Source organism: Mytilus californianus, unplaced genomic scaffold, assembly GCF_021869535.1.
Source record: "Mytilus californianus isolate M0D057914Y unplaced genomic scaffold, xbMytCali1.0.p SCAF_22, whole genome shotgun sequence".
In the NCBI taxonomy this organism is placed as follows: Eukaryota; Metazoa; Mollusca; class Bivalvia; order Mytilida; family Mytilidae; genus Mytilus; species Mytilus californianus.
In genome coordinates, this window is record NW_026262671.1 from 7,056,250 (window position 1) to 7,082,646 (window position 26,397).

General features: G+C 31.8%; 2 protein-coding genes across 4 annotated transcripts in view; one reads left to right on the top strand and one right to left on the bottom strand.

The window, feature by feature from the left end:
• The window catches only part of LOC127732203 (tRNA (guanine(10)-N2)-methyltransferase homolog), a 26,363-nt gene extending 15,418 nt beyond the window's left edge, over positions 1–10,945 (bottom strand). Inside the window, exons 1-7 of one of the 2 annotated variants that reach the window (XM_052241283.1) lie at positions 10,810–10,944; positions 8,651–8,728; positions 7,068–7,141; positions 6,599–6,680; positions 5,021–5,113; positions 3,453–3,593; positions 125–185 (exon numbers count right to left, since the gene is read on the bottom strand). In XM_052241283.1, coding sequence (XP_052097243.1) covers positions 125–185; positions 3,453–3,593; positions 5,021–5,113; positions 6,599–6,680; positions 7,068–7,141; positions 8,651–8,728; positions 10,810–10,908 — 628 coding nt within the window. In that variant the 5' untranslated portion in view covers positions 10,909–10,944. Of the gene's footprint in view, positions 1–124; positions 186–3,452; positions 3,594–5,020; positions 5,114–6,598; positions 6,681–7,067; positions 7,142–8,650; positions 8,729–10,809 lie in introns of both variants that reach the window. The other variant, XM_052241284.1, reaches the window with a different exon arrangement.
• On the top strand, positions 10,921–24,385 carry LOC127732205 (proteasome inhibitor PI31 subunit-like). 2 transcript variants are annotated; one of them, XM_052241286.1, is made up of 7 exons: positions 10,921–11,093; positions 15,221–15,370; positions 18,209–18,288; positions 20,440–20,634; positions 22,442–22,591; positions 23,271–23,330; positions 24,259–24,385. In XM_052241286.1, the coding sequence occupies exons 1-7, from the start codon at positions 10,962–10,964 to the stop codon at positions 24,308–24,310; spliced, it is 819 nt and encodes a 272-aa protein (XP_052097246.1). In that variant the 5' UTR covers positions 10,921–10,961; the 3' UTR covers positions 24,311–24,385. The 2 variants fall into 2 exon arrangements, with proteins under 2 accessions (XP_052097246.1, XP_052097247.1); XM_052241287.1 differs by lacking the exon at positions 10,921–11,093 and adding an exon at positions 13,448–13,690.
• The last annotated feature ends 2,012 nt before the right edge of the window (positions 24,386–26,397 follow it).

Genomic DNA, 26,397 nt, shown 5'->3' on the forward strand with positions numbered 1-26,397 from the left:
ATTTACTTCATGTTTGTGGTAGTGTAATTCTTAAATTAAATTCCTCTTTTTCAAAGGAATTGTGAACTAAGGGTTTTGTTAGTCACAATTAAAGAGAGACAACTCATGATACAATAGTGCATACCTATAAAATGTCTTTTAGTTAAATGAAACTGTTGAATGAGATCTCTCTGTCCATCTGCTATCTGAATAAAAGTTTAAATTTAAAGATAACCATAATAAAATACCAAAAATTCCTACATTTGTAATAAAATACTGAAAATTTAAAAATTAAAGAATATGTTACCAATGCAATTCCAGATGTAAAAATAAATTGCAAAAACCAGAGATAATTGTTAGATGGTTAGAAAAAATGGAATATAAAATTATGCTGAAATTCAAAATGCATAACTTGATAATTGTGAATATTCAATAGATCATTTCTGTAATTAAATCAAATAAAATACCACTGATGCAATTTGTGAAATACATAAATCATGGTCAACTTCAATCTGGTTTTTAAACTTGCAAGTATAAGGTGTTTGCAAGCATCAATTTTTAATGGACCTGTCAATAAGTTGGTGCCCTATAGAAATCACTCATTTGTCCATCTCTCAGCACTTCAATGTTGTGTGATGAGTCAAGATTGTCTTCAAATTTTCAAATGTTTTTTTTTTGCACAGTGTTAATATAAAACAAGAGGCTGTCAGAGAGACAGCAAACCGGATTTTTCTGCAGAGGTCGAACCCTGAACAGTTGAGCAAGTATGGACACTACATTTAAACTGAAAACAGCTCTGAATTTGGATTGTGATTGAATATTTGACACATCATAGGTTTGTGACACAAAATGAATGTAGTCAAAGAACTGATATATTTGAAATTGGACATTTAAATACCTATTATGGTCCAATATCCAAAATCTAAGTACATATTAGAATCAGCATATCAAACCCCAAGAATTCAATTTTTGATGAAATCAGACAAAAGTTTAATCTTGGACCCTTTGGACCTCAATGTGGACCAATTTGATAAAGGAGCCCACAATCCAAAATCTCTCAATACATGGTTAGATTCAGCATTTCAAAGAACCCCATAAATTCAATTTAAACAAAGTTTAATTTTGGACCCTGATTTGGACAATCTTGAAAACTGGGCCTAAAAATCTAATATTTAAATAGAGTTTAGATTCAGCATTTGAAAGAACCCTATATATATATTTAATTTATGTTGAAATGAAACACAGGTTAATTTTATCCATAATATTTTCAATGCAAATGGAAATAACTCAAACTGGATAAATAGTTCTCTAAAATAAGATATGATGCAATTTTTCAAATTATAATCAATACTATAATAACAACAACCAGTGATGACTAAGTTCTCTAAAATTAGATATGATTTAACACTCAAACATTGTTAGAATCAGCATATCAAAAACCAAAGAATTCAATTTTTGATGAATTTAGGACCCTTTGGACCTCAATGTGGTATTATCTTATTAATAATGAAAAGCTCGACCGTTTACAAGTTTTTAAACAGGAGGGGGGTGGGGGTGACCCAAGGGGACTCGCCTTATATTTCATTTGATTTGTTTTATTGTCCCATACAAGAATATATATGGTTTCGGGGTGGGGATCTTGACCATTTACAAGTTTTCAAAAAGAAGGGGGGTGGGGGTTACCCCCATGGACGTCTTCTATATTTCATTTGATTTGTTTTATTGTACCATACAAGAATATATATGGTTTCGGGGTGAGGATCTTGACTGTTTACATGTTTCAAAAAGAAGGGGGTTGGGGTGACCCCCATGGACTTCCCCTATATTTTCATTTGATTTGTGTAATTGTCCCAAACAAAAATATATATGGTTTAGGGGTGGGGATCTCGACCGTTTACAAGTTCTCAAACAGGAGGGGGTTGGGGTGGCCCCAGGGGACTCGCCTTTTACTTCATTTGATTAGTTTTATTGTAACATACAAGAATATATATGGTTTCAGGGTGGGGATCTTGACAGTTTACAAGTTTTCCAAAAAAAAAGGGGGGGGTTACCCCAGGGGACTTCCCCTAAATTTCAATTGATTTGTTTTATTGTCCCATACAAGAATATATATGGTTTAGGGGTGGGAATCTCAACTGTTTACAAGTTTTCCAAAACCCTTTTTTTTTTTTTTTTTTTAATTCTATATTATTTTATTTGAAATGTAAAATATTTATAATATCTAATTGAACAGAACTATGGTTGTTTAACATAGTACTCTAACATAATTAATAATGTAATAATCTTCAAAATGTCTAATGATATAACTTAATCATTACCACTTAGGAAATAGATAATTTTCAAATAAATCTGTCACTCCAATTTTTATTCTGAGATAAGACAAATCATAACATGATAACAACAGTAAAATATTTAAAAATTCTACTTTTGGATATTAAAAATGGCGATAACTCACAAAGGAGATATACTAAAATCTTGAAAATTAATAGAGACCTTCATTAAGTCCCAGGAAACAACATATTTAAATTTGAAAAAAAAATTGTTAAAGCGTTTTCATGTTATTGTGCTGACACTGTTTGGCAGCCACCCGTAGAACCGCCCAGCCGCCCGCCGTATATCACCATTTTAATAACCGATATTTCCTTCGAAAATCCAGTTAAAAAGGATTAGATTTGTTTTGATTTTTGTGATGATGAGAGACAAAAAAATCTGCATTAAATTCTTTATGTTTATTAATAATAACTTTTTTTTCGCAAAATCTTAACCTGGGATATATCAGAAAATGAACAAACAACGTCAGACTAAAACGATTGATTGATTGGTGTTTAACACCACTTTCAACACTATTGTTCTATTTCGTGGCAGTCAGTTTTTATTGGTAGAGGAACCCGGAATGCCTTGAAAGAGCCACAGTCCTTCGGTAGGTAAACTGTAAATTCTAGTCAATTAAGATAGGGGTCAAGCGCACCTGCAACTTGCAGGATTTGAACTCACAACCTCAGTGTTGAATGGCTAGTGATACAGTAGCTCGACTACTTAGACCACTCGGCCACCGAGGCCCTATACTAGAACAAATATTTACTAAGTTAAAGAAAAATAGTTGATGATAAGGATCATTGTTCTAACACTCCATCCTGCAGAGATAAATATCTGGCAACATTCTTTATGTGCCTTTCCCAAGTCAGGAGCCAGTAATGCAGTGGTTGTTGTTGGTTCATGTGTCTGTCATACTTGTTTCAATAAGTTGTATTGTTATAAATATTAATTAGGTGGTTAGTTTTCTTGTTTGAATTGTTAAAAAAATTTTCATAATGGGGCCTTAATAGCTGACTACACAGTATGAGTTTTTCTCATTGTTGAAGACTGTATGGGGACCTATAAATGCTTATATCCATGTCATCTGGGCTCTGGTGGATAGTTGTCTAATTGGCAATTATACACCACATCTCTGTATTTTTTAAGTAAGGACCTACCCATCTTCCAAAGTAGATTTTAAATGGTTTGTCTGGTGGTTCCGTTTTATTGGCTCCATAGTATTCCAACAGACCAAATGTATTGTCAGGATTCTTCAAGTTTACTTTCCCTTTAAAACTAAATACATCTTCTGGAAGGCTCTAAAAAAGAAAGAAAAAAGTATATTTTAAATAAGTATTAATTAGTTGACACTGGAAGATATTAAAGTTAAAACAAGGATAGCCTATTGCTCTTTGGACATTTCACTTCAAGCCAGCAAAAACTAGACCAGCACTGATGCAAAAATTCCACGTTAATAAATTAAAAAATTTTATTAAGAAACAAAGTTTTCAATTACCTCAGGCAAAGTTGACCTTAGAATGAATTTGGCTATTCCATTTATGTCCCTTTTGGTCATAAAGCTCCTGATAGTTTTTTTTGTAGTTACAAATCCAATTCCTGGATTATAAATGCTTAGAATGCAGTGTCTGATGAAGGTAAATCAAGAATAGAGTTGGTTTCGATAAACACAATATTAAAATCTGATTGAAACATATACAACACAGGGTTCCACAAACAAAATATTCAAGTCAGATCGAAACATACAGCACATAATTAGACAAACAAAATATTCAAGTCAGATCAAAACATACAGCACATAATTAGACAAACAAAATATTCAAGTCAGATCAAAACATACAGCACATAATTAGACAAACAAAATATTCAAGTCAGATCAAAACATACAGCACATAATTAGACAAACAAAATATTCAAGTCAGATTGATACATACAGCACAGGGTTAGACAAACAAAATATTCAAGTCAGATCGAAACATACATTTCCATTTCCATTCCCAATTTTATATTTTAGCACATAATTAGACAAACAAAATATTCAAGTCAGATCTTTTATTAGTCATTTCAAACATAATCATGATAATGTTTATGAAGATCTTTTTTGTAGTCTATGCATGCTACAAGTAGTTATTTATCATGTCCTGAAAACCAATGTAAATAGGCCTGTTTTCATTGAATTTGTTTTCAAATTGAATTTAATGATAATTATTGATGTCATAAAAAGTTTGCAAATACATCAATTTTCAAAAGTTAACATATTTTTTATTTAGTTATTGTATTAACATGATTAACTATGATTTATTGTGATCATAGACATCAAGTACTAATTTGAGATTTTAGCTAGAAATTAGGGCCATTTTCGTATATTTTTCATAGTTAAATGCCTGTGGTGAACTTAATGGAAATAAACTACATTTCTATACTTACAGCACATTCCTATACAAATTTCTATATGTAAAGCTGCTTTACATGTGATAGACTGTGAATCCCAGATCAAGAGGTTTTAAATCCACATTTTTTTTGTCGGAAATATAACTGTCTGATGTAAATAATTATTTGTAAAATAAAAAAGGTTAGTAAAAAATGGTGTCTTGATACACAGGATTTTTATCTCTTCAACAGGAGGACAGAAGGAGATCCCTGAAAATGGGATTATTGTACTCCCAATGGAAGGTTCACATGTATGAAAGCATATACCTATACCTATTTCTATATTTACAGCACATACCTCAATAATCTTTATTTTATCTTGTTGCTGTATCTTCTTGTTATATGTATCCACGTTTATTCTGAATGACTTCTCAGCACTGAAACAGGGTTGCTATATAAAGAAATGGGTAAATAATATATATGATATAAGCAAAAATCTAATACTATAAATTCAGAAATTATTACAAGGTTTTTATTAATGCGAATAATGTGACTGGGTGAGTATCGCAATAATACGAACTCACATTTTGATAACTGAGACCTAGATTTTTTTGTTATCGCAATAATTAAACTCGTGATTTTGTCCATTCTTGAAAAATCCCAATAATAAATGCATGCAATAATTTCTGAATTTTCAGTACTGTCAGTCTTTTGAGCAAAATGTATTCATAGAGTAAGTAGTATTCACTATTTAAAACTTCGTGTTTGAATTCTGAACAAGCAACAAATTACTTTTCAGCCATTTTGAACATATTTATTGTACTGTGTCAAAATATTATATAATGCCAGAAATAAAATATGCATGTTTATTTTTGTTTCCTACATGTATACCTATCCTAAAGAAAATAGTCTTTTTCTGTAAAGCTATGGTAAGAATTAGATACAGATTTTGAAGAAAAAATCACAATTTTTGCAATAAACTTTTTTAAACAGCACAGTTTTAGGTGGCATAACAAGTAGTATGAGTTATGTCACGTGCATGCATTCATATCGGTTAAATCTTACAAAATCTGCATTCAATGAATCAACAGCTGATTATCTTCAAAAATGCTTAGGGGATACAACTCCTCTTTCAACTACTTAATCAGTCAGGTGTAAAATGTATATAAGTAACGTTTGTTATGTATGTCTAAATATGTGACAACTTTACGACAGACATTCTCCATTCGATAACCAGTGGTTATACAGGGCTAACACCATAATTTATATATACTTCCCCTCAGATTTAGTTCCCTGGCCCCCATGCTTGTAAATACAGCAGTATTTTGAAAAATTACAAAAAACTTATAAATGTCCAAGAAATTGTACTTTTTGAGTAGTAAAGACAAACAAAAATGAGAGCAATGCAGTTGGGAGAAATTCCAGATGGGAAGGAACTTCTGTGGATTCAGGATATTTCCAGGGGTACCAATTTGTGGATTTCAAGGTTAGAGGTGAACCATGAATTTAAATGTTCAACGAAGTACAAATATTCCACAAGCTTGTTTGCAGACTCTGGCAAAACAATGAACAAAAATATCCTTGAAAATAAATGAATCCACAGTATTACTTTCTTACTTTAATATAAGATGTCTAAGAGAGATAACTCTACTTCCAATATTAGTTACTTGTATCAGTGTATGATTTACTTGTAGCAGTTTTACCCCTGACCCTCATTAGGGGAGTGTTTGTGTGATACATGTTACTTTTTTAAACAAAACTAATTAGGAAAAAAAAAAATCATTAAGAAATGCACATTTATACCCAGACGTGTTGAAGGCAAACAAAACAATAATATAAACATTTCAACATTTCAACATGATTTTCTAATCGTTCACATATCAAATTCAAAATCTTATATAAGAAAATTTTGAACCCCTGTTCCTTAATTTGTTACCTTAATTTCAGCTGGTATTGTTTCTACTTGTTCGGAAACTTCTTTATAAGTTGCTCCATGACCCCATACTTCGTACAGAGACCTAAAATATACAATCTCAATATTTTTAAGGACATAATTTTATCTTTTTGCGGTGCTAAATGTATTTTTTCAAATTAATAAGTGTAAATACACAAAGTTTATGTGTGTAGTTGTGCCGAAAAAAAATTAAGAAAAAAAAACTTAAGAAAAATTAAATAAAGCTTTAATCGGAAAAAAACCATTCAAATTTACCATCACTTTTTCCACACTTATGCATAACAGAAAATCGTTTACCAGTTATGTGTGAAATAATGTTTAAATTGATTTCTTTGAAGATGTCCAAAAAACTGATTTATTTAATGCAGAGAATGACCAATTGGCAAATAGCCCTCACTAGCCCCTACTAGAATGTGAGATACACATTTGTAAAAATTATTATTTTGCATACTTGATTAGGACTGTTCTACTCATCAACTTTCTAGCTTCTTTCTCTGAATTTAGCTCTACCATCAAATATGGCGACTACAAAATAATGATTATCAAATTATACAAGGTTCATTGTTCAATAATTGAGGTCCATCATTAAAATGGAGGTATCTAGTAATCATGGTAATTAGATAATCAATAAATTTCTGTTAGGGTAATCGCTTAAAGAGTTGTTTTAAACTCCATGAATGTATATGTTTACTATTAGGTGCATTCAAGCAGTATGCATATCTTAAGATAATTGGAAATCCATCTGATAAAGCATCAATACATTGATAAGGTAACTGCACTTTCATCACAAGATGTATGAGGTCATTGTAATCTTAATGAAAAAGACACCCTTCAAATAACTGTCAAAATCTATCTGACAGGATGGCAATCTACGAAGTTTGAGAACTTAATTTTTCCTGTGTATTGGGATGAACTTCAATAGATTGTTTACTGTTTAATAAACAAAAATAAAAGAACAGAGTTCCAATGTCCCCAACGTTGCACATATTTTATCTATCAATGGATCAAGGGCAATAACTAAAAAATGCACTTTTTTTGTTTGTTTTTTAAACTGTTGATAAATATCTTAGAGAAATGAATGCTTCAGAGCAAATTCAATGTGATTTCCAATATAATTAATATTTCCAAGGGGCACAACTCATTAAAATTTTTTGATCAGCATTTATTTTTGAAAGTGTCAAAGACATTGCTGATATAAACCTATGATATAAATTTCATAAAATTCTGGCAAGAATTGTACATATGAGAGGGCTAACAATGCAATTTTCCATATAATTAATATATCCAAGGGGCATAACTCTTCTAAAAATAATTGATCAGCAAAGATTTTTGAACTCATCCAAGACATTGATGATATAAACCTGTAATATAAATTTCATAAAAATCTGGCAAGAATTGTACACATGAGAGCACTCACAAGGCAATTTTCCATATAATTAATATTTCCAAGGGGCATAACTCTTTATAAAATAATTGATCACCAGATTTTCCAACTTGTCCAGACATCGCTGATATAAACCTACAATATAAGTTTTTATAAAAATCTGGCAAAAATTGTACACACAAGAGCACTAACGATGCAATTTTCCATATAATTAATGTTTCCAATAGGCAATAACTCTTTTAAAAAAAATGGATTGGCACTGATTTTTTTACTCGTTAAAGATATCGCTGATATAAACCTATGATATAAGTTTCATAAAAATCTGAGAGCGCTAACAAGACAGGACAGACGGACGCCCGGTATTTCTATGTCCCCAGCAACGCGTTGCACGGGGATAAAAAAAACATATTTTGTCATACATGTAGCTTATATTTTTTATTTGTTGTACTTTATATTAGACGCTATAGTTACTGTAAACCAACTAACTTTGGTGAGCAATATTTTTCTGACTTGGAAAGTAACACAAATATAAATCGTCATGAATTTTTAATTTGAGTCTTAGATTATCATGATTATTCATAAATTGCAGCAAAGCAACTGAAAATAAAGTATCCACAAAAATAAGTTGGTTTACAGATTTAAAGACTTACGCCAGGACTTGAACTACATTTATCTTCTGCCAGAGCCTTTGCGGTAAAACCAAACAATTCACTTATGGCTTTTATCTCCTGAAAAAAAAAACAGAAATAGAAAGGAAGCAGATGTATTTGTTTTGGTAAAACATAAGTGTGCTGTTTACAATCAACATGTTTTTCATATACATGTGTGTACCTATAACAGTTTTCATGGCATGTTATTTGTCACATTGCAGGTATAATTCTTGATAATATACAGTAGAACAGAGAATAGAAACAGGGAATGTGTCAATGATACAATCAGACAACAACATGACCAAAAAGCAAAAAAACAACCCAATGCCACCAATGGGTCTCCAACACAGGGAGAAAATTCCATACCTGGAGGCGGGATTCAGCTGGCCCCTAAATAATTAAGTTTACTAGTTCAGCAAAATGGAGGACATACTAAACTCCAAAACATACAAATGAACCAAAATTAAAAAAAAACAAACAAGACAAATGAAGGCTAGAATTTCCTGACTTGGGACAGATGCAAAAATGTGGCGGGGTTTATGTTGTTATAAATGAGGGCAATAGACCATTAGTTTTCTCAATTGAATTGTTTCATATTTTTCATGTCGGGGCCTTTTATAGCCGACTATACTGTATGGGTTTTCTCGTTGTTGAAGGCTGTACGGTTACCTATAATTGCTTACATCTACTTTTTTTTAACTTTGGTCGATAGTTGTCTCGTTGGCAATCATACCTCATCTCCTTATTTTTATACTTAACATGTTTTTTGAGATCTCAAACCTTCCCCTATACTTCTAGCCAATATAGCTATATAGAATAACTAAACACACAGCAAAATGCACAGTAAAACAGGTATTATTGTTTTTTGAATATTTGACTCTTGTTTTCCAGTTTCATATATATGTTAAAGAAAAATTACAAATTGGTAAATGCTCAACAGGATAGAATCCCTAAAGTGCATACCTTGATATGCAGGGTTATGATAAAAACATAAAATATGAAGTGTGTTGTTGTTGTAACAGTCTTCACATTAAAGAAAAATGTTAAATGCAATAATTCAATTGCCTTATGCTGAATAGCATTATATCATTATATTTTATGTTTTTACGATTGCTGTATATATAATGTACATGTGTATATGTATTGATTCTACCACTGTATCATGAGCATGATGATCCGACAACATGATAAGTGTGACACAATATTTCTCCAAGCAATACAGTTCAATTTCAAAATTTAAAATTCAACTGTCGAGAGTGGATAAAATGTTGTTTTTATTTTGGCATACAATTTGGTGGTAGAATCTAATGATTTTTTTAACGATTTGAAGACAAACTTAATCCTTCTTTTCTAATGATCAGAAAAGATGTGTTCTTTCTATGTGACGTTATCAGGCATGAAGTCATGACGTCACAAGTGGGAATTCAAAGGAAATAAAGAAATTTTAACTTCATAATTGAATTTTAACCAATGAAGAACTGAGATAAAACAAAACCACACACTGAATAAAAAAGAAAAATTAACAGATCAGAAAAAGAATAAATCAGCTAAGAGTTAAGACAGAGAATGAATGATAATTTTGTGTTTGGCTGATGATGGAGTTAATATTATGTTATGCATGTTATAAGGACTGATTTAATTGATTGATTATTGGCTGCTTAACATTCAGTGGCAAATAAGTCATGCATATTCAGGACGATTCGGGCTGATTTGATAATTTATGTAAGTTAACAAGTTGGTTGATTTAAAGTGTACATGGTGTATGCATAATCTTCTCTGACTGCATGTATCAAGTTTAAATGTACAAATAGTTCTACGTTCTGCTAACATGATCCATGTCATTTAATAATCAGTATGAATAACTGTGGTCATCTCTGTTATATCTCATAAATGTAAATATTATGAAAGCAAATTATTTTTGATTTCTGAACCTCCTGGTGTGGCAATCTTATTAAAATTAAATCTCCACACTCACTCACTTCTTTTATTCTTGGTCGCTGCGTTAGACCAAGAATAAAACTAGAGGCTTTAAAGAGCCTGTGTCGCTCACCTTGGTCATACAGGACCAACAAAATTATGTTCACTCTAGGAAAACCAGATATGAAGCTTAAGTTAATCAGTTTTGCCTCAACAAGATAGGATGTTTCGAATTAACTTACAGCATGTCTGAAATCAACATGTTCATTTGCAAATTGCAGCAGATACTTATTGATTTTAGTAGAATTTGATAAACATGTTTTATTTATGGGCGCTGACATCTTTGTTTACATCTGAAAGGAACTTTGTAAAGGGAGACAACTGCGTGTAAAAAATGGCTGGACAAGAAGTTTTATTTTGCAGCGTCATTAATCAATTACGATCGCCTGAAGATGCTCTTGTGACAGTGATACATTGGAATTTAATCTCAAATGAATTTAAATGTTGTGGAGTAGGAGATGATGAGGTGTTCTTTTCGGTGTTGTCAAAATAATTCTATTTTCGCTTTCTTCCATTTCTACTTTCTCTTTGGGGTGCACTAATGACAGGACGATTGCCCGGATAGTGACAGGACGATTGACCGGATGAGATATAAATAGTCAGAACTTTTTTGTTTTTCGGTAGACTTCTTTAATATTTGTAGACCTTGGAGATATTAAACTATGTTTTATGAAAATCAAACAAAAAAAGTGAAAAAAATTATTGTTGTGCAAATAAAGTTGACCGGACGGATTTCACACTCGCCGGTATACGCTATACATGTATTCAACTGGTCGACAACAAGTGTTACTATCTCTTTTGTTTTACAATATATGTCCATGAAATTAAGGAATCTGTGAGATTTATAAATATATTATATGAAAATATAAACTTTATAGTAAAAAAAATTGTTTTTCTGCAAAAAAAGTTGACCGGACGGTATTCACATTCGCCGATATATGCTTTAAATATATTGAACTGATCGACACAAGTGTTAATATCTCTTTTATTTTACAATATATGTCCATGAAATTAAGGAATCTGTGAGATCAAGGATTTGTATAGTGAGATCTCACTATACAAATCCTTGGTGAGATTAATAAATATATTATACGAAATATAAACTTTATAGTAAAAAAAATGTGTTTTCTGCAAAAAAAGTTGACCGGACGGTATTCACATTCGCCGTTGTACGCGTTGATTACATTGAACTGATCGACAAAAAGTGTTAATATTTTTTTTGTTTTACGATATTTTTTCATGAAACTAAGGAATCTGCGAGATCAATAAATATATGATATGAAAATATAAACTTTATAGTAAAAAAATATATTGTTCTTCAAAAAAAGTTGACCGGACGGAATTCACATTCGCCTATGTATGCATGCACACGTATAAAAATTGCGGTTTTTGTCCAACGCAATCATAGGTTTGAACGTTGTTTTCAATTTAGACTTGTATATATATCAATTATATTTGAAAAATGTCTTCAAAAAGACATGCTATTAAACCAATATATAGTAGCACTATAATTTGTGAGATCTGAACTCGTTGAAAGTCAGAGCATATATGACTGAACAATTGAGTAGTTATTTAGGAATTAACCTGTATTATATATTCATATTATAGTAAATTGTGAGTTTTGGTTTTTTTTCCTTAAATTTAATCTTGATATTTAAATCTGAACTATGGTGTGTATTTTAATTATCTTAATTATCTTGTGGTTAATTTATAGTGAGAAGAAAAAATTTTATGGACTTATTATTCTGTTATTTGTAACTTAGCCTGCTTTGTTTGTAAATATTAAATGATTTGGTAAGTAGGTGTGTTTGTTGTTTATACATGAGAACTGTAAGTATCAAATACTCTTGGATAGACATATCTGACTTTTCCAAATATGCAAATCCTAGAAGGGGTCTGACATATTCCCGTACATGGTATATACATTAATACAATTATACCGCGGCTCGTATGTCCTTGGTAAATTGTGATTCTCTGTACAATGTATTATATGTCTCTGTTATTACTAGGTGAGTTAAAACTTAATCTGTAATCTCGCACTTTATCAAATTTCTTCTTTGATTGGATTCTAATTGCCAACTGATTATATAAGGTAATTCAATTAAATGTATTTGATGTCTCAGGTGTGAAAACTTTAATGACATGTTATTTGGCTTGATTGGTGATTACGACAAGTGTCAAAATTAGATAGTAATCTAAATAAATATCAGTACTTCTAGTGTGCCGGTGAACTCACTCAAGTCAACATTTTGGGCTCAAAGTTTTTACTATAAAGTATATATTTACGTATAATATATTTATTAATCTCACAGATTCCTTAATTTCATGGACATATATTGTAAAATAAAAGAGATATTAACATTTGTGTCGATCAGTTCAATATATTTAAAGCATATATCGGCGAATGTGAATACCGTCCGGTCAACTTTTTTTGCAGAAAAACATTTTTTATTACTATAAAGTTGATATTTTCGTATAATATATTTATTATTCTCACAGATTCCTTAATTTCATTGACAAATATTGTAAAACAAATGAGATATTAACACTTGTTGTCGACCAGTTGAATATATGTATAGCATACATCGGCGAGTGTGAAATCCGTCTGGTCAACTTTATTTGCACAACAATATTTTTTTTCACTTTTTTTGTTTGATTTTCATAAAATATAGTTTAATATCTCCAAGGTCTACAAATATTAAAGAAATCTACCGAATAACAAAAAAGTTCTGACTATTTATATCTCATCCGGTCAATCGTCCTGTCACTATCCAGGCAATCGTCCTGTCATTAGTGTAACCCCTCTTTCTCTTTGATGTTTGATTTTGTCCACTTTTTCAAATAATTAATTAAAACATTGGACTATTAAGGACAAAAATTTTAAGACAAAAAAATTCATTATACTGTATCTCTTTCAAATAAAACATCGTAGATTGTACAGTGTAATATTTTTCTACAATGGGTCTCCATTGTAATATCATAAGAGTGTGATATGGAATGACATCATAGTTGGGCATGTGATCTCACAGACGTCATGCTACAGTATTTTCTGGCACACGAAATGTAACTATATTGAATTAGCTGCAGCAAGTGGGTTAAATGAACGAATGAAAATGTAGGCCAAACAAAAATTGACAACAACATTATGACTGGCAAAAAAACCCAAAATAACCGAAAGACAAACATTATCATGATTATGTACTACATAAGAAACTAAAGACTGATCAAGCAACACTATTTCAACTTAGGTGCTTCAAAACAGAAGTAAAGCATAACCTGCTCCACATATTGCATCCTTAAGTGATGTTGCTGATGGCAAGTACAATTGGTGATACTAAGGTTCATCAGATGATCCCTGTCAAAATCTGACAATCAAGGATGAGAAGGCATGGTTGTAATAAGCTACTACAATTGGAAGATATCTGTGGTCATCTGTGAGACAGACATGGCAGATACATGTACATTTGTATTCCATCAGTCAGGGGACTTACTTAAATGAGTGATTTTCTAAATCACTGATTCAAGTAACATTTTGTCCATAAAGGTTGGAAGTAAGGGTTGTCTTTCTTTAATAATCACGTATTTAAGTAGTACAAATTAATCACTAGACTAAGTGATTTAATTTTATTGTAGCTTTAAATATAGAATACTAATGATCCAGGCACTAATTATGTTGTTAAAATTATCAGAACCAACATCTGTGTTGATAGGATGACTGGGTCATGTCAGGTGATGACCTTGTACTAAATCTAGGATAATGACATAAAAATCACTTGTTTAAGTATCATACCTCAATTTCCTTCCAAAAAATCACTTCTTTAAGTATCATTATTTTAATAACCCCCACTAATTTCAACACCCCCGAACAGTGAAATTTTTATCGCGAACAGTAGAATTTTATTACATAATCTATAAGATGAAACATTGAATTTTACAGGAAAATTACTCCCACTGCAGGGAAAAATCTGTTAAGAAAGTATCAGTTCATTATGTAAAGCCATTTTTATAGCATTTTTTCAACTAAAATATAATTTGCAGCTAAACGATTGCACCAAAGGCATAAACCTTGCTGCACAAAAGAAGCAAAAAGTTCATTTTTTTCAATTTTACTAATGAAAAGATATTATCTAAACCTACATGACCTATGTGTTTAAAATTTTGGTAAAACTACAAAATCACAATTTGTGACAAAACTTTGAATTTGCTACTTAAATAAGTGATTTAAAAATCACTTATTTCAATAAGTCCCCTGACTGTCCATATTAAAACAGTCAACCAAATCATGCAAATCATAATGGCATCTATACAACTTGTTGAATTAATCATCAACATTTTCACACTCTTGGCATCTTAGATCCTGGCATTGAACATCATGAACATATGATACGGAAACTTGCAGTCGTCCATCATTGAAGGCCAATATCATGAATTTGTTAACCCCTAAATGTCTTCATTTGATTGCTTATTTTGTTTGGTTACATTTGGAAAAGATTGTCTACATTTAAAAGTAATAAAATTTATAATTTAATTAAATTTATCTCGTATATAGAACATGAAGAATAATTTTTCAGTTTTATTATTTACTATTGTCAGAAAGCAAAAAATCAGAAGAAGAGTGAAATGTTACCGAAAGGTTGGAATGATAATCAAGACATGTATACACTGCAATACAAGGATTCCTCCGACAAAGTTTATATACTAAAGATTATGAGAGTTGATGAAGACTTACTGGTCCATTTCATGGTTAGTATATAAACTTTTATTTATGTAATTTTTGTTCCGCTACTGTTTAATTCAATCCACAATAGACATGATAGACATGATAGACAAGTTTATATTCAAGTTTTTGTGTAACTTCGGAATTAAGTCCCAATATTGAATTCCTGAAATTAATATAACCAGTCAGGGGACTTACTTAAATGAGTGATTTTCTAAATCACTCATTTAAGTAACATTATGTCCATAAAGGTTGGAAGTAAGAGTTGTCTTTCTTTAATAATCACCTTTTTAAGTAGTACAAATTAATCACTAGACTAAGTGATTTAATTTTATTGTAGCTTTAAATATAGAATACTAATGATCCAGGGACTAATTATGTTTCTAAAATTATCAGAACCAGCATCTGTGTTGATAGGATGACTGGGTCATATCAGGTGATGACCTTGTACTAAATCTAGGATAATGACATAAAAATCACTTGCTTAAGTATCATACCTCAATTTACTTTCAAAAAATCACTTCTTTAAGTATCATTATTTTAATAACCCCCACTAATTTCAACACCCCCGAACAGTGAAATTTTGATCGCGAACAGTAGAATTTTATTACATAATCTATAAGATGAAACCTTGAACTTTACAGGAAAAATACCCCCAATGCTGGGAAAAATCTGTTAAGAAAGTATCAGTTCATTATGTAAAGCCATTTTTATAGCATTTTTTCAACTAAAATAGAATTTGCAGCTAAATGATTGCACCAAAGGCATAAACTTGCTGCTTAATACATGTAATAGAAGCAAAAACTTCATTTTTTTCAATTTTACTAATGAAAAGATATTATCTAAACCTATGAGTTTAAAATTTTGGTAAAACTAAAAAATCACAATTTGTGACAAAACTTCGAATTTGCTACTTAAATAAGTGATTTAAAAATCACTTATTTCAATAAGTCCCCTGACTGATAACATAATGATATAGCTACCTCGATAACACTGTTTTAAAGAGATGATATCCAATTTGAATTGTACAAATAATTATAGACATGATAGAATAACCTTCAATGCTAAAAGTTTTCATTCATATAACATCATGTTTTGCTGTGATATGAATTAAGAAATTATGCTCATTTTAACCATGTTAACAATGTTATGCAAATAAATATTTGTCAATATATTTACACCTACTACACTGTACTAGGTGCAAAATGGTGAAAAATATAATCTAAACCATGCTTAAATGAGTACCATGGAGTATAGAGTCCCATATGAAAAAATTATTTCGATTCTAATAGGAAAATTAAGAATTTTTGTATTTCTAAGCTGTTCATAAGGCAGCCATTTTGAAGTGATGAAGCAAAAACTATAATTAAAACCAGCCATTTCATGATTAAAAAGTGTAAAAATACATTTAGCTTACTTTTAGAACGATTTTATGTAATTTGCTAGTAAACAGCACCAACAAAAATGTCCTTTTTGATCTCTGGCGTCATTCAAAATATAACTGACCCATTTTGATTTTGACTTCATGCAAGTCATCAGTGCACAAAGGGGGGGTTCCAATCCAGGATAAAGGGGGGTGGGGCCCCATTCATAAGCATTGATCGTGTAAATGACCTCATGGAACAAGCTTCTCTTACTGTGACTTAATAAAGGCATTTTGATATTTGATATTAAAGTACAGGAAAATGCAAGAATGTGAAAATTGTATGTAGGAATAACTGAAAATACTGTATTTGAAGAGTCACCACTGTGAATTGTGGATTTAAAGGTTGCAAATATCTGTTTTACTCTACATGCTCTACTTGCTTTGCTCCACTCAGTAAAACTGCACTTTTCTGGTAAAATTACCTATTGCAATGGTAGCTCTTCAAATACAGTACTTATTTTCCTTAGTTTTGCAATCTAAAAAAGGTGTATATATAGTGCTGTCATTGGTTTTGATCTGTAAACACATTGGTTTCCATGCAAAAGTTTTGTTCTATTTGACAGATTATTCTGAAATTTTGCACAATAAACCTTGTAACTAATGCAAAGGGTTGTGTTACATATTTATATTAATTGTTTAAAAAATAACAGAGGGATATTCAAACTCATAAGTCGAAAATAAACTGACAACTCGCCATGGCTAAAAAAGAAAAAGACAGACAAACAATAGTACACAACATAGAAAACTAAAGACTGAGCAACGAACCCCACCAAAAACTGGGGGTGATCTCAGGTGCTCCGGAAGGGGAAGCAGATCCTGCTCCACATGTGGCACCAGTCGTGTTGCTCATGTTAGTAGAAACCCGGTAATAAGTCTTAATTTCGGGAAAAGGGGATTGGATTGTAGTTACGACATTAGGAACATATCCGCTATCAACTGTGAAAATGCTGAACACAATTCTGATATCTGTCATGTTAATCACTGTTTAAAATGCTGAACACAATTCTGATATCTGTCATGTTAATCACTGTTTAAAATGCTGAATACAATTCTGATATCTGTCATGTTAATCACATTTATTGAATTGTAATAAAATATATTGTGACCTTCTATAATCAAGGAGATGTGGTATGATTGCCCATGAGACAACTATTTATCAGATTCAAAATAAGATGGATTTAAGTAATTATACTACTTATAGGTCATCATATGGCCTTCAAAATTGAACAAGATCCATACTCTAATAGTCAACTATAAAAGGCCCTGATATGAAAAAATGTGAAACGAAATTCTCAAACAAAACAAAAAAATTCCATTTTTATACACACTATTTTGCTATTAGGATCCCTATGAACAAAATGTTGAGGAAGTATAGATTATTTAAGGTAATTTTTTAAGTTCATGTATTTATAGCTTAAACTTTTCATTGAGTTTTCAGGATATTAAATCCGAGAAGGTTACAAGTATAAACATCAGCACTTCAGACTATACAACTGGTGACCTGTCATCTTTTGATGAGTAAGTATCAGAATAGTAAAGCTACACAACTGGTGACCTATCATCTTTTGATGAGTAAGTATCAGATTAGTAAAGCTGTACAACTGGTGACCTGTCATCTTTTGATGAGTAAGTATCAGATTAGTAAAGCTGTACAACTGGTGACCTGTTGTCTTTTGATGAGTAAGTATCAGATCAGTAAAGCTGTACAACTGGTGACCTGTTGTATTTTGATGAGTAAGTATCAGATTAGTAAAGCTGTACAACTGGTGACCTGTCATCTTTTGATGAGTAAGTATCAGAACAATAAAGCTGTATAAATGGTGAACTGAATAGGAGCATATTAAGTTTGCAGCAGGTCATTTTATATGTAGAGTCCACAATAGGTTGTAACTTGTTACAAATGTGCGTGCAGAAAGGTCACCTCTTCCAGTACAGGCATAGGATTAAGCAAAAGTTTTACATTCATTTCTACTGAAATAAAGTATGATAAAATCAGTATAATATAAGGAAAAGGGACAAAACTAAAATAAAAGAACAGAGTTCCAATGTCCCCCTATTGCACATATTTTATATTTCCAAGAAGCATAACTCTTTTAAAAAAAGTCAATCTTCCACCATTATAGAACTTGTCTGAGATATTGCTGATATTAACCTATAGTATAAGTTTTATAAAAATCTGGCAAGAATTGTATCCGTGAGAGAGCAAACGAGGCCATTTTCCATAAATTTAATATATCCAAGGGGCATAACTCTTAAAAAAGTTGATCGGCCACCATTATAGAACTTGTCTGAGATATTGCTGATATTAACCTATAGTAAAAGTTTTATAAAAATATGGCAAGAATTGTACCCGTGAGAGCGCAAACGAGGCCATTTTCCATAAATTTAATATTTCCAAGGGACATAACTCTTAAAAATAGTCGATGGGCTACCATTATAGAACTTGTCCGAGATATTGCTGATATTAACCTATAGCATAAGTTTTATAAAAGTCTGGTAAGAATTATACCCGAGAGTGCGCTAATGAGGCCATTTTCCATAAATTTATTATTTCCAAGGGGCATAACTCTTTTAAAAAAAGTTGATTGGCCACCATTATAGAACTTGTTCGAGATATTGCTGATATTAACCTATAGTATAAGTTTTATAAAAATCTGGCAAGAATTGTACCCGTGAGAGTGCTAACGAGGCCTTTTTCCATAAATTTAATATTCCCAAGGGGTATAACTCTTTTAAAAGAAGTTGATCTGCCACCATTATAGAACTTGTCCGAGATATTGCTGATATTAACCTATAGTATAAGTTTTATAAAAATCTGGCAAGAATTGTACCTGTGAGAGTGCTAAAAAGACCGAACAGACGGACACCCGGTATTTCCATGTCCCCCACAACGCGTTACACGGGGAACAAAAAAATAACGAAAGGTTTGTGTCAACCATTTTCATAAAAAAAGTTAGCATTTATAATGAAACCGACCATAACATACAGATTACTTATTATTATAGAGTTATCTCCCTTAATACAGATCTACCCATTTAAAATTCGCTGTTCTAATGACTTTTAATCATGACAGAATTAAGACGATATCCCCCAAAGTCCATATGATATGGATTTAAGCAACTTTAGGTCCCCCCTACATCAATAATGAGTAAAAGCCATTTCATAAAGTCTGCTGTAAAATTCCAGACATGACAAAATGTGAAACAATTCAAATGAAAAAATAAACATGTTGTTCACCATTTAGAATCTAACACTACATTCAATATAGATTCTAACGCTACATCCAATATAGATTCTAACGCTACATCCAATATAGATTCCAACACTAAATCCAATATAGATTCTAACACTACATCTAGTGTCATACCATATTTCTCCACTCAAAAGTATCAAATTTTCAAATTTAAAATGTGAGGCTACAGGCGGAGCATTTCAAATATATCATATAAAAAATTTAACTGTCAACAGCGGACAAATATGGTATTGTACTGTATTCTGTGGTGGAATCTGTTTCTCTAATAATTATCTTAGACCCAATGAAAAGCAGAGATCAAGTGAACTACCTTTTAATTATAAAAAAATAATGAACCCTTCGGGAAAAGTATAACTCGGTTAAGAATTAGAAAAATAAATTGATTTAATAATTCTGCTTTATCATGTTTATTTCAGGGCATTTAAACATTTAGGGAAGCTGACAAAGCAGTTAAAAAAGGATATTATTGATGAAATAACAAAATCACCAAAGTCAGGAAGTTCATCTGAACCTTCCAGTTCAAGGCCTCAGAGGTCAAGGTTGCATGATGATGACCATGACCCTTTACGTGTGCCACCAAGACATCCACATAGACAACCTGTTCCTGGATGGTGAGTTTAAAAGGTTATTGTTTCTTATGTCAGAAAAATTTTCATGTCAGCCTAATGACAACCTGTTTATGATATGACCTTTAGTACATTGAACTTAATCCTATCTATATAAACAAAAATTGTATAGCAGTATCTAAATCAAGTGATTCTATAACATTGTTGACAAAGGTATGGAAGAAGTTTATTTAAATTTTAGTTCAGTACTTTCATCATCCACCCTAGGGAGCTCACTTGATACAAGGCTCCAGAAGGGAACCCCCCCCCCCCCCCCACCCCCACCCCCCAATGTCAGAAGGTCACAAAAGTGCTTAAGGTCACCAAGTCACTTTTAAGCAAATTTGACTGGTTAATGGTCATCTTTGGATGCATTGGGCCTTACTGATCTCGATTATGAGACATTTCACCTGCCAAACCTCCTTAAGTCAAAGGTAGGATTAAACCATGTTTAAAGCCACTGATACTCTTTCTGATGACGTCAGTATCAAAAACAAAAATGACATTATTCTATGTATATAGATATATATCAATTATGCTCATATTAGACTTTAAAGAATATGACATATCCAATTAGAAAACATATCTATCTATATATCAAAACATTGTATTTATTTGTAACTCTTAAGTGTTTCCTGATGATTTTTATGCTCCGCCTGCAAAGGGAGAGGGCCATTATGTTTTTTGGTCTGTGCTATCTGTTTGTCAGTCTGTTTGTTGTAATTAAAAATGGAAACAGAAAAATAAAACTTATTTTCATCTTTTAACTAGCCCAAGATTGTAAAAAAAAAGTTATGGGGTGTGAAATTGAAGTTGTTTGAAATATTACTTCACTAAATTTGCTTCTGTCTTTAGCTGTGTATAATACACACTTTTTTACCCCCAAAAAGAAGTTGGTAGAGGGGGTGCGTATTATAATTGATATAATAAATATAGATGATATTTGTGAATTTTTTTTATTATTAATAGCGTTTTTTTTCTCTTCATTATTGTATGTTCAAGACATTTTATTTAATTTCTTTATTTTTAATTTTAAAAAAGTTTGTTTTCCTTCTTTATTGAATACACAAGTACTGGTGTGACATCCTGCATGAGTGAGCTTAAAATGTAATTAAGGATAAAGTATGGGTGTATAACAATTGAATAATCATGTCAACTTTTGACAGGTGTTCAATATGATAACCTCAGGCAGTGCTCTACATCAACATGATCACTGAAAAGGAAATATCGGATTGAAGAGTCATCAAATTTTAGTTACTGCTAATCAACTTTGAAAATGTTTGAGGTCTAATTTCTTTTGTTCCATAACATTCTTATTATTACTTTTATAATATTTGAACAGTATTCAGCTTGGATAAGCTTAGACAAACATTGAAGGGATGTTTAATTAATAACTTTACTTTTATAAAATTAATAAATGTTAATTACATGATAAAAGCTCTACCATTTAATTGTTTGTTACTCTATAATAATTTGATTGAACAATCAATATTATTATTTAGTTTTATCTTTCAATTGACTTAAATGAAGATTAAATACATGGTCTAATTGTTCCCTATAAAAGGCTTTTTACAGTGAACTAGACTTTATTTACTTTTTTTGTTGTTTTACCTTTCTATTTCTATTTTTATTTTTTTTACTAATTACTTTTTTATACCTTTTTTTTTTACTTTTTTTAAAAAAATTTTGTCAAAACTTTTGGAGGGATGAAAAGGGGGTGTATATTATACACATCTGTGTACTATACACGGCTAAATACGGTAATTAAAGACACACAGAAGTGTGCTAGCTGCAAAGTTACAATCTATTTTAGGACAGATCCAGATGATCCATTTTCTGTTGGAAGAGGTGACCTTGACCCATTTGGTAGAACTGGAGGTGGTATGGTGTTTGATCCATTCCATCCTGGTGGTAGAAGAGGGCGACCAGATCCCAGTGCTGGTCTTCCTGGTAGATTACCAAGGTAATAAGACCAATAAAAAATTAAAGTATGAAATACTGTACCGCAGTGAGTCAATTTATCAGTATATTCCATATTTTCTTAGTGATGTAGCCTTTAATGCACGCACTCATCAATCAACATATATATTCAATGAAGTTGACAATAAGTTTATGCCTCTACCAGACCGTGGATATATATCAGATGAAAAATATCATAAACTATGTAATAAAATGAATATGGCAAAGGAAAATCCCTCGGAAGGCTTGTCTATGATTTTGAGTTGAACCATGACAACAAATGAAAAGTTTTTAAAAACATGCTTTTAAAATTTTGGTAGCATTATTTATATGCAGCATTTCCTGACATAGCAATATTTTATTTGCATTTTTTTCTGACCATCTATCAAATAAAATTTTTGTTGCATTTTCCTCAAAACTACAAATTGGAACTTCCTGAAATTTGGTATCAAGCTTGTGAGCATGCTATACTGTGTGACGTGTTTTCATCTCTCATCAACTTCCTGTTTGTTGTAAATTATAATGGGGTATTAGTAGTCGGCAATAACTCACAGTTCAAATCTTTTACTCTTGATCACATTTATGTAGTCAATTGACATGTTAAAGAATCAGACAAATATAACTCTCATGTAAGCGAAACATTTTTTGGCTATTGATATAAAATGTAAATTTCTTGTTTTTAGAGGAGCAGTCCCACCTGGTGCTCGATTTGATCCCTTTGGTCCACCTGGAACTGGTCCAGGGTAAGTATACTATAATTAGAATTTAGTTAACTGTTTTATTGGAAATACATAATAAAAACATATGAGGGAATCAACTGATTCTTTTTCAGCCATTAAAGATCTGCATTTGTATGAATTGTGTGTGTGCTTGTTTATTCTACATTGGCTAGAGGTATAGGGGAGGGTTGAGGTCTCACAAAACATGTTTAACACCGCTACATTTTTGCGCCTGTCCCAAGTCAGGAACCTCTGGCTTTTGTTAGTCTTGTATGTTGTTTTTGTCTCTTTGACACATTCCCCCCATCAATTGTATACCTACTGTAAATATCAATGATTGATTGTTGGTTTTTAACATTACTCTATGCACTCTTACCAATTTCATAGCAGCTAGTTTTTTTGGTGGAGAAAGCTGAAGTACCAGGAAAAAACTACAATCTCCTACTGGAAAAGTGGCAATCCTAGTCATTTAAGATCAGCGTCAAAAACACCTAGACACAAGTGGGATTTGAACTCTAAACTTTTATGTTGACAGGCTAGTTATCACTGTAAATGAATTACGGTTGTCGCCTTCAGACATGTTTAACCCCGCCACATTCTATATGAGCTTGTACCGAGTCAGGAGCCAGTAGTTCAGTGGTTGTCAGACGTAGAACTGTTTCATATTTTTCAGGTCGGGGCCTTTTATAGCCGACTATACGGTATGGGTTTTTCTCATTGTTGAAGGTTGCCTATAATTGCTTACATCTACTTCATTTGAACTTTGGTGAATATATAGTTATCTCATTGGCAATTATACCACTGTTTAACAAATCTGGTTTTGCCCTAGATATTGAACTCAACTGTTTACCAAATCTGGTTATGCCCTAGATATTGAACCCCACTGTTTAGAAATGTGGTTTTGCCCTAGAACCCTGCCATGTACTTTATAGAAACATATTTTATATTTCAGACCTGATCCTGATCACTTACCACCACCTGGATATGACGACATGTTTATGTGAGAGAGATCTGCTAAAAGCAAGACATTTCATTAGTTGTATTTATGTTAAATTGAATATTAAAGTTATAGTTGTTAATGGTCTTCAATTTTATGCACCTGTCCTAAGTCAGGAGCCTGTTGTTCAGTGGTTGTCGTTTGTTGGTGTGGTTCATAAGTGTTACTCGTTTCATGTTTTTTATATAGATTAGACCGTTGGTTTTCCTGTTTGAATTGTTTTACACTAGTCATTTTGGGGCCCTTTATAGCTTGCTGTTCGGTGTGAGCCAAGGCTCTGTGTTGAAGACCGTTCTTTGACCTATAATTGTTAACTTTTTATACATTGTGACTTGGATGGAGAGTTGTCTCATTGGCACTCATACCACATCTTCTTATTTATATATACAATTTGTTTTACTGTGGCAACCTTTGCAAGGAAACTGTTCTACCCTACTCAGTATCTAAATTTTCTTTAACCTTTTCCTCCATAATGACTCCACAGAAACCTCTATATCATTACTTCAGTTGAAACGCTTTGTCTTGGGAAAATTTGTATCAGACTTCATAAAAGATGAATTTTGATAAATTATTTATTCCTAAGCTCAAAAACAAGGGTGCACACACTGAAATGTCTCATGTGCTTCAGTTCATTCTCAAATTCAATATGAAAGTACCGGTAAGTAAGATTCTATGAAATTTTCACTGAAATAAGGTGATTGGTTCTGGAAGAGCTGCTGATACAAGATGTCTTTTCCTTTTTGTAGATATCGAAACGTCCGTGTACTGCTATAGGAAACCCAAAAATCATTTGAATTATAAATAAAATAAGAGCTGCACATTACCAGTACTGCCAAGTTTTCATGAAACAAATGCGTGAGATTTGGCCAAAATTGTAAAGATCAAAGAGAAAAAACAACAGTTCAAAGGAAAATGCCGCCAAATAAGGATTAAAATGTGCGAGTCGCACGCTAATTACGTGCGACTTTGCAGCCCTGCTTTACTATGATATACTATCAACAGATTCTGTGAAATGTTCATTGAAATAAAAAAAAAGGTTGAAAAAGTTGCATCACATGACTCTTTAGAGACATCTGCCTTCATAAAAATAAGGAGACTTGGTATGGCTGCCAATTAGACAACTATCTATAGTTTATCTTCTAAAAGATCAGAGGCAACGATATAAACAACTAAAGGTAACTCTACAGCCTTCAACAATGAACAAAACCCATGGAATACCCTATAATAAAGCTATAATAAAATGCTTCGCTGGGCGCAGCTTGATACGACCGCAGAGGTCGAACCCTGAACAGTTGGGGCAAGTATGGACACAACATTCAAGCTTGATACAGCTCTGAATTTGGATTGTGATTAAATATTTGACACAGCATAGGTTTCTGACACAGAAAGAATGTGGTCTAAGAACTTCAATTTTTTTAATTTACCTATTATGGTCCAATGTCCAAAATCAAAATACATGGTTAGATTCAGCATATCAAAGAACCCCATATATTCAATTTTTGTTGAAATCAAACAAAGTTTAATTTTGGACCCCAACTTGGACAAACTTGAAAACTGGTCCCATAATCAAAAATCTAAACACATGTTTAGATTCAGCATATCAAAGTACCCCAAGAATTCAATTTTTGTTGAAATCAAACAAAGTTTAATTTTGGACCCCAATTTGGACCAACTTGAAAACTGGGCCAAAAATCTAAAATCTAAATACATGTTTAGATTCAGCATATCAAAGAACCCCATATATTCAATTTTTGTTGAAATCAAACTAAGTTTAATTTTGGACCCCAACTTGGACCAACTTGAAAACTGGTCCCATAATCAAAAATCTAAACACATGTTTAGATTCAGCATATCAAAGAACCCCAAAAATTCAATTTTTGTTAAAATCAAACTAAGTTTAATTTTGGACCCTTTGGACCTTAATGTAGACCAATTTAAAAAACGGGACCCAAAATTAAAAATCTAAATACACGGTTAGATTTGGCATATCAAAGAACCCCAATAATTAAATTTTTGATGAAATCAAACAAAGTTTAATTTTGGACCCTTTTGACCTCAATATGAACCAATTTGAAAGCGGGCCCACAAATAAAA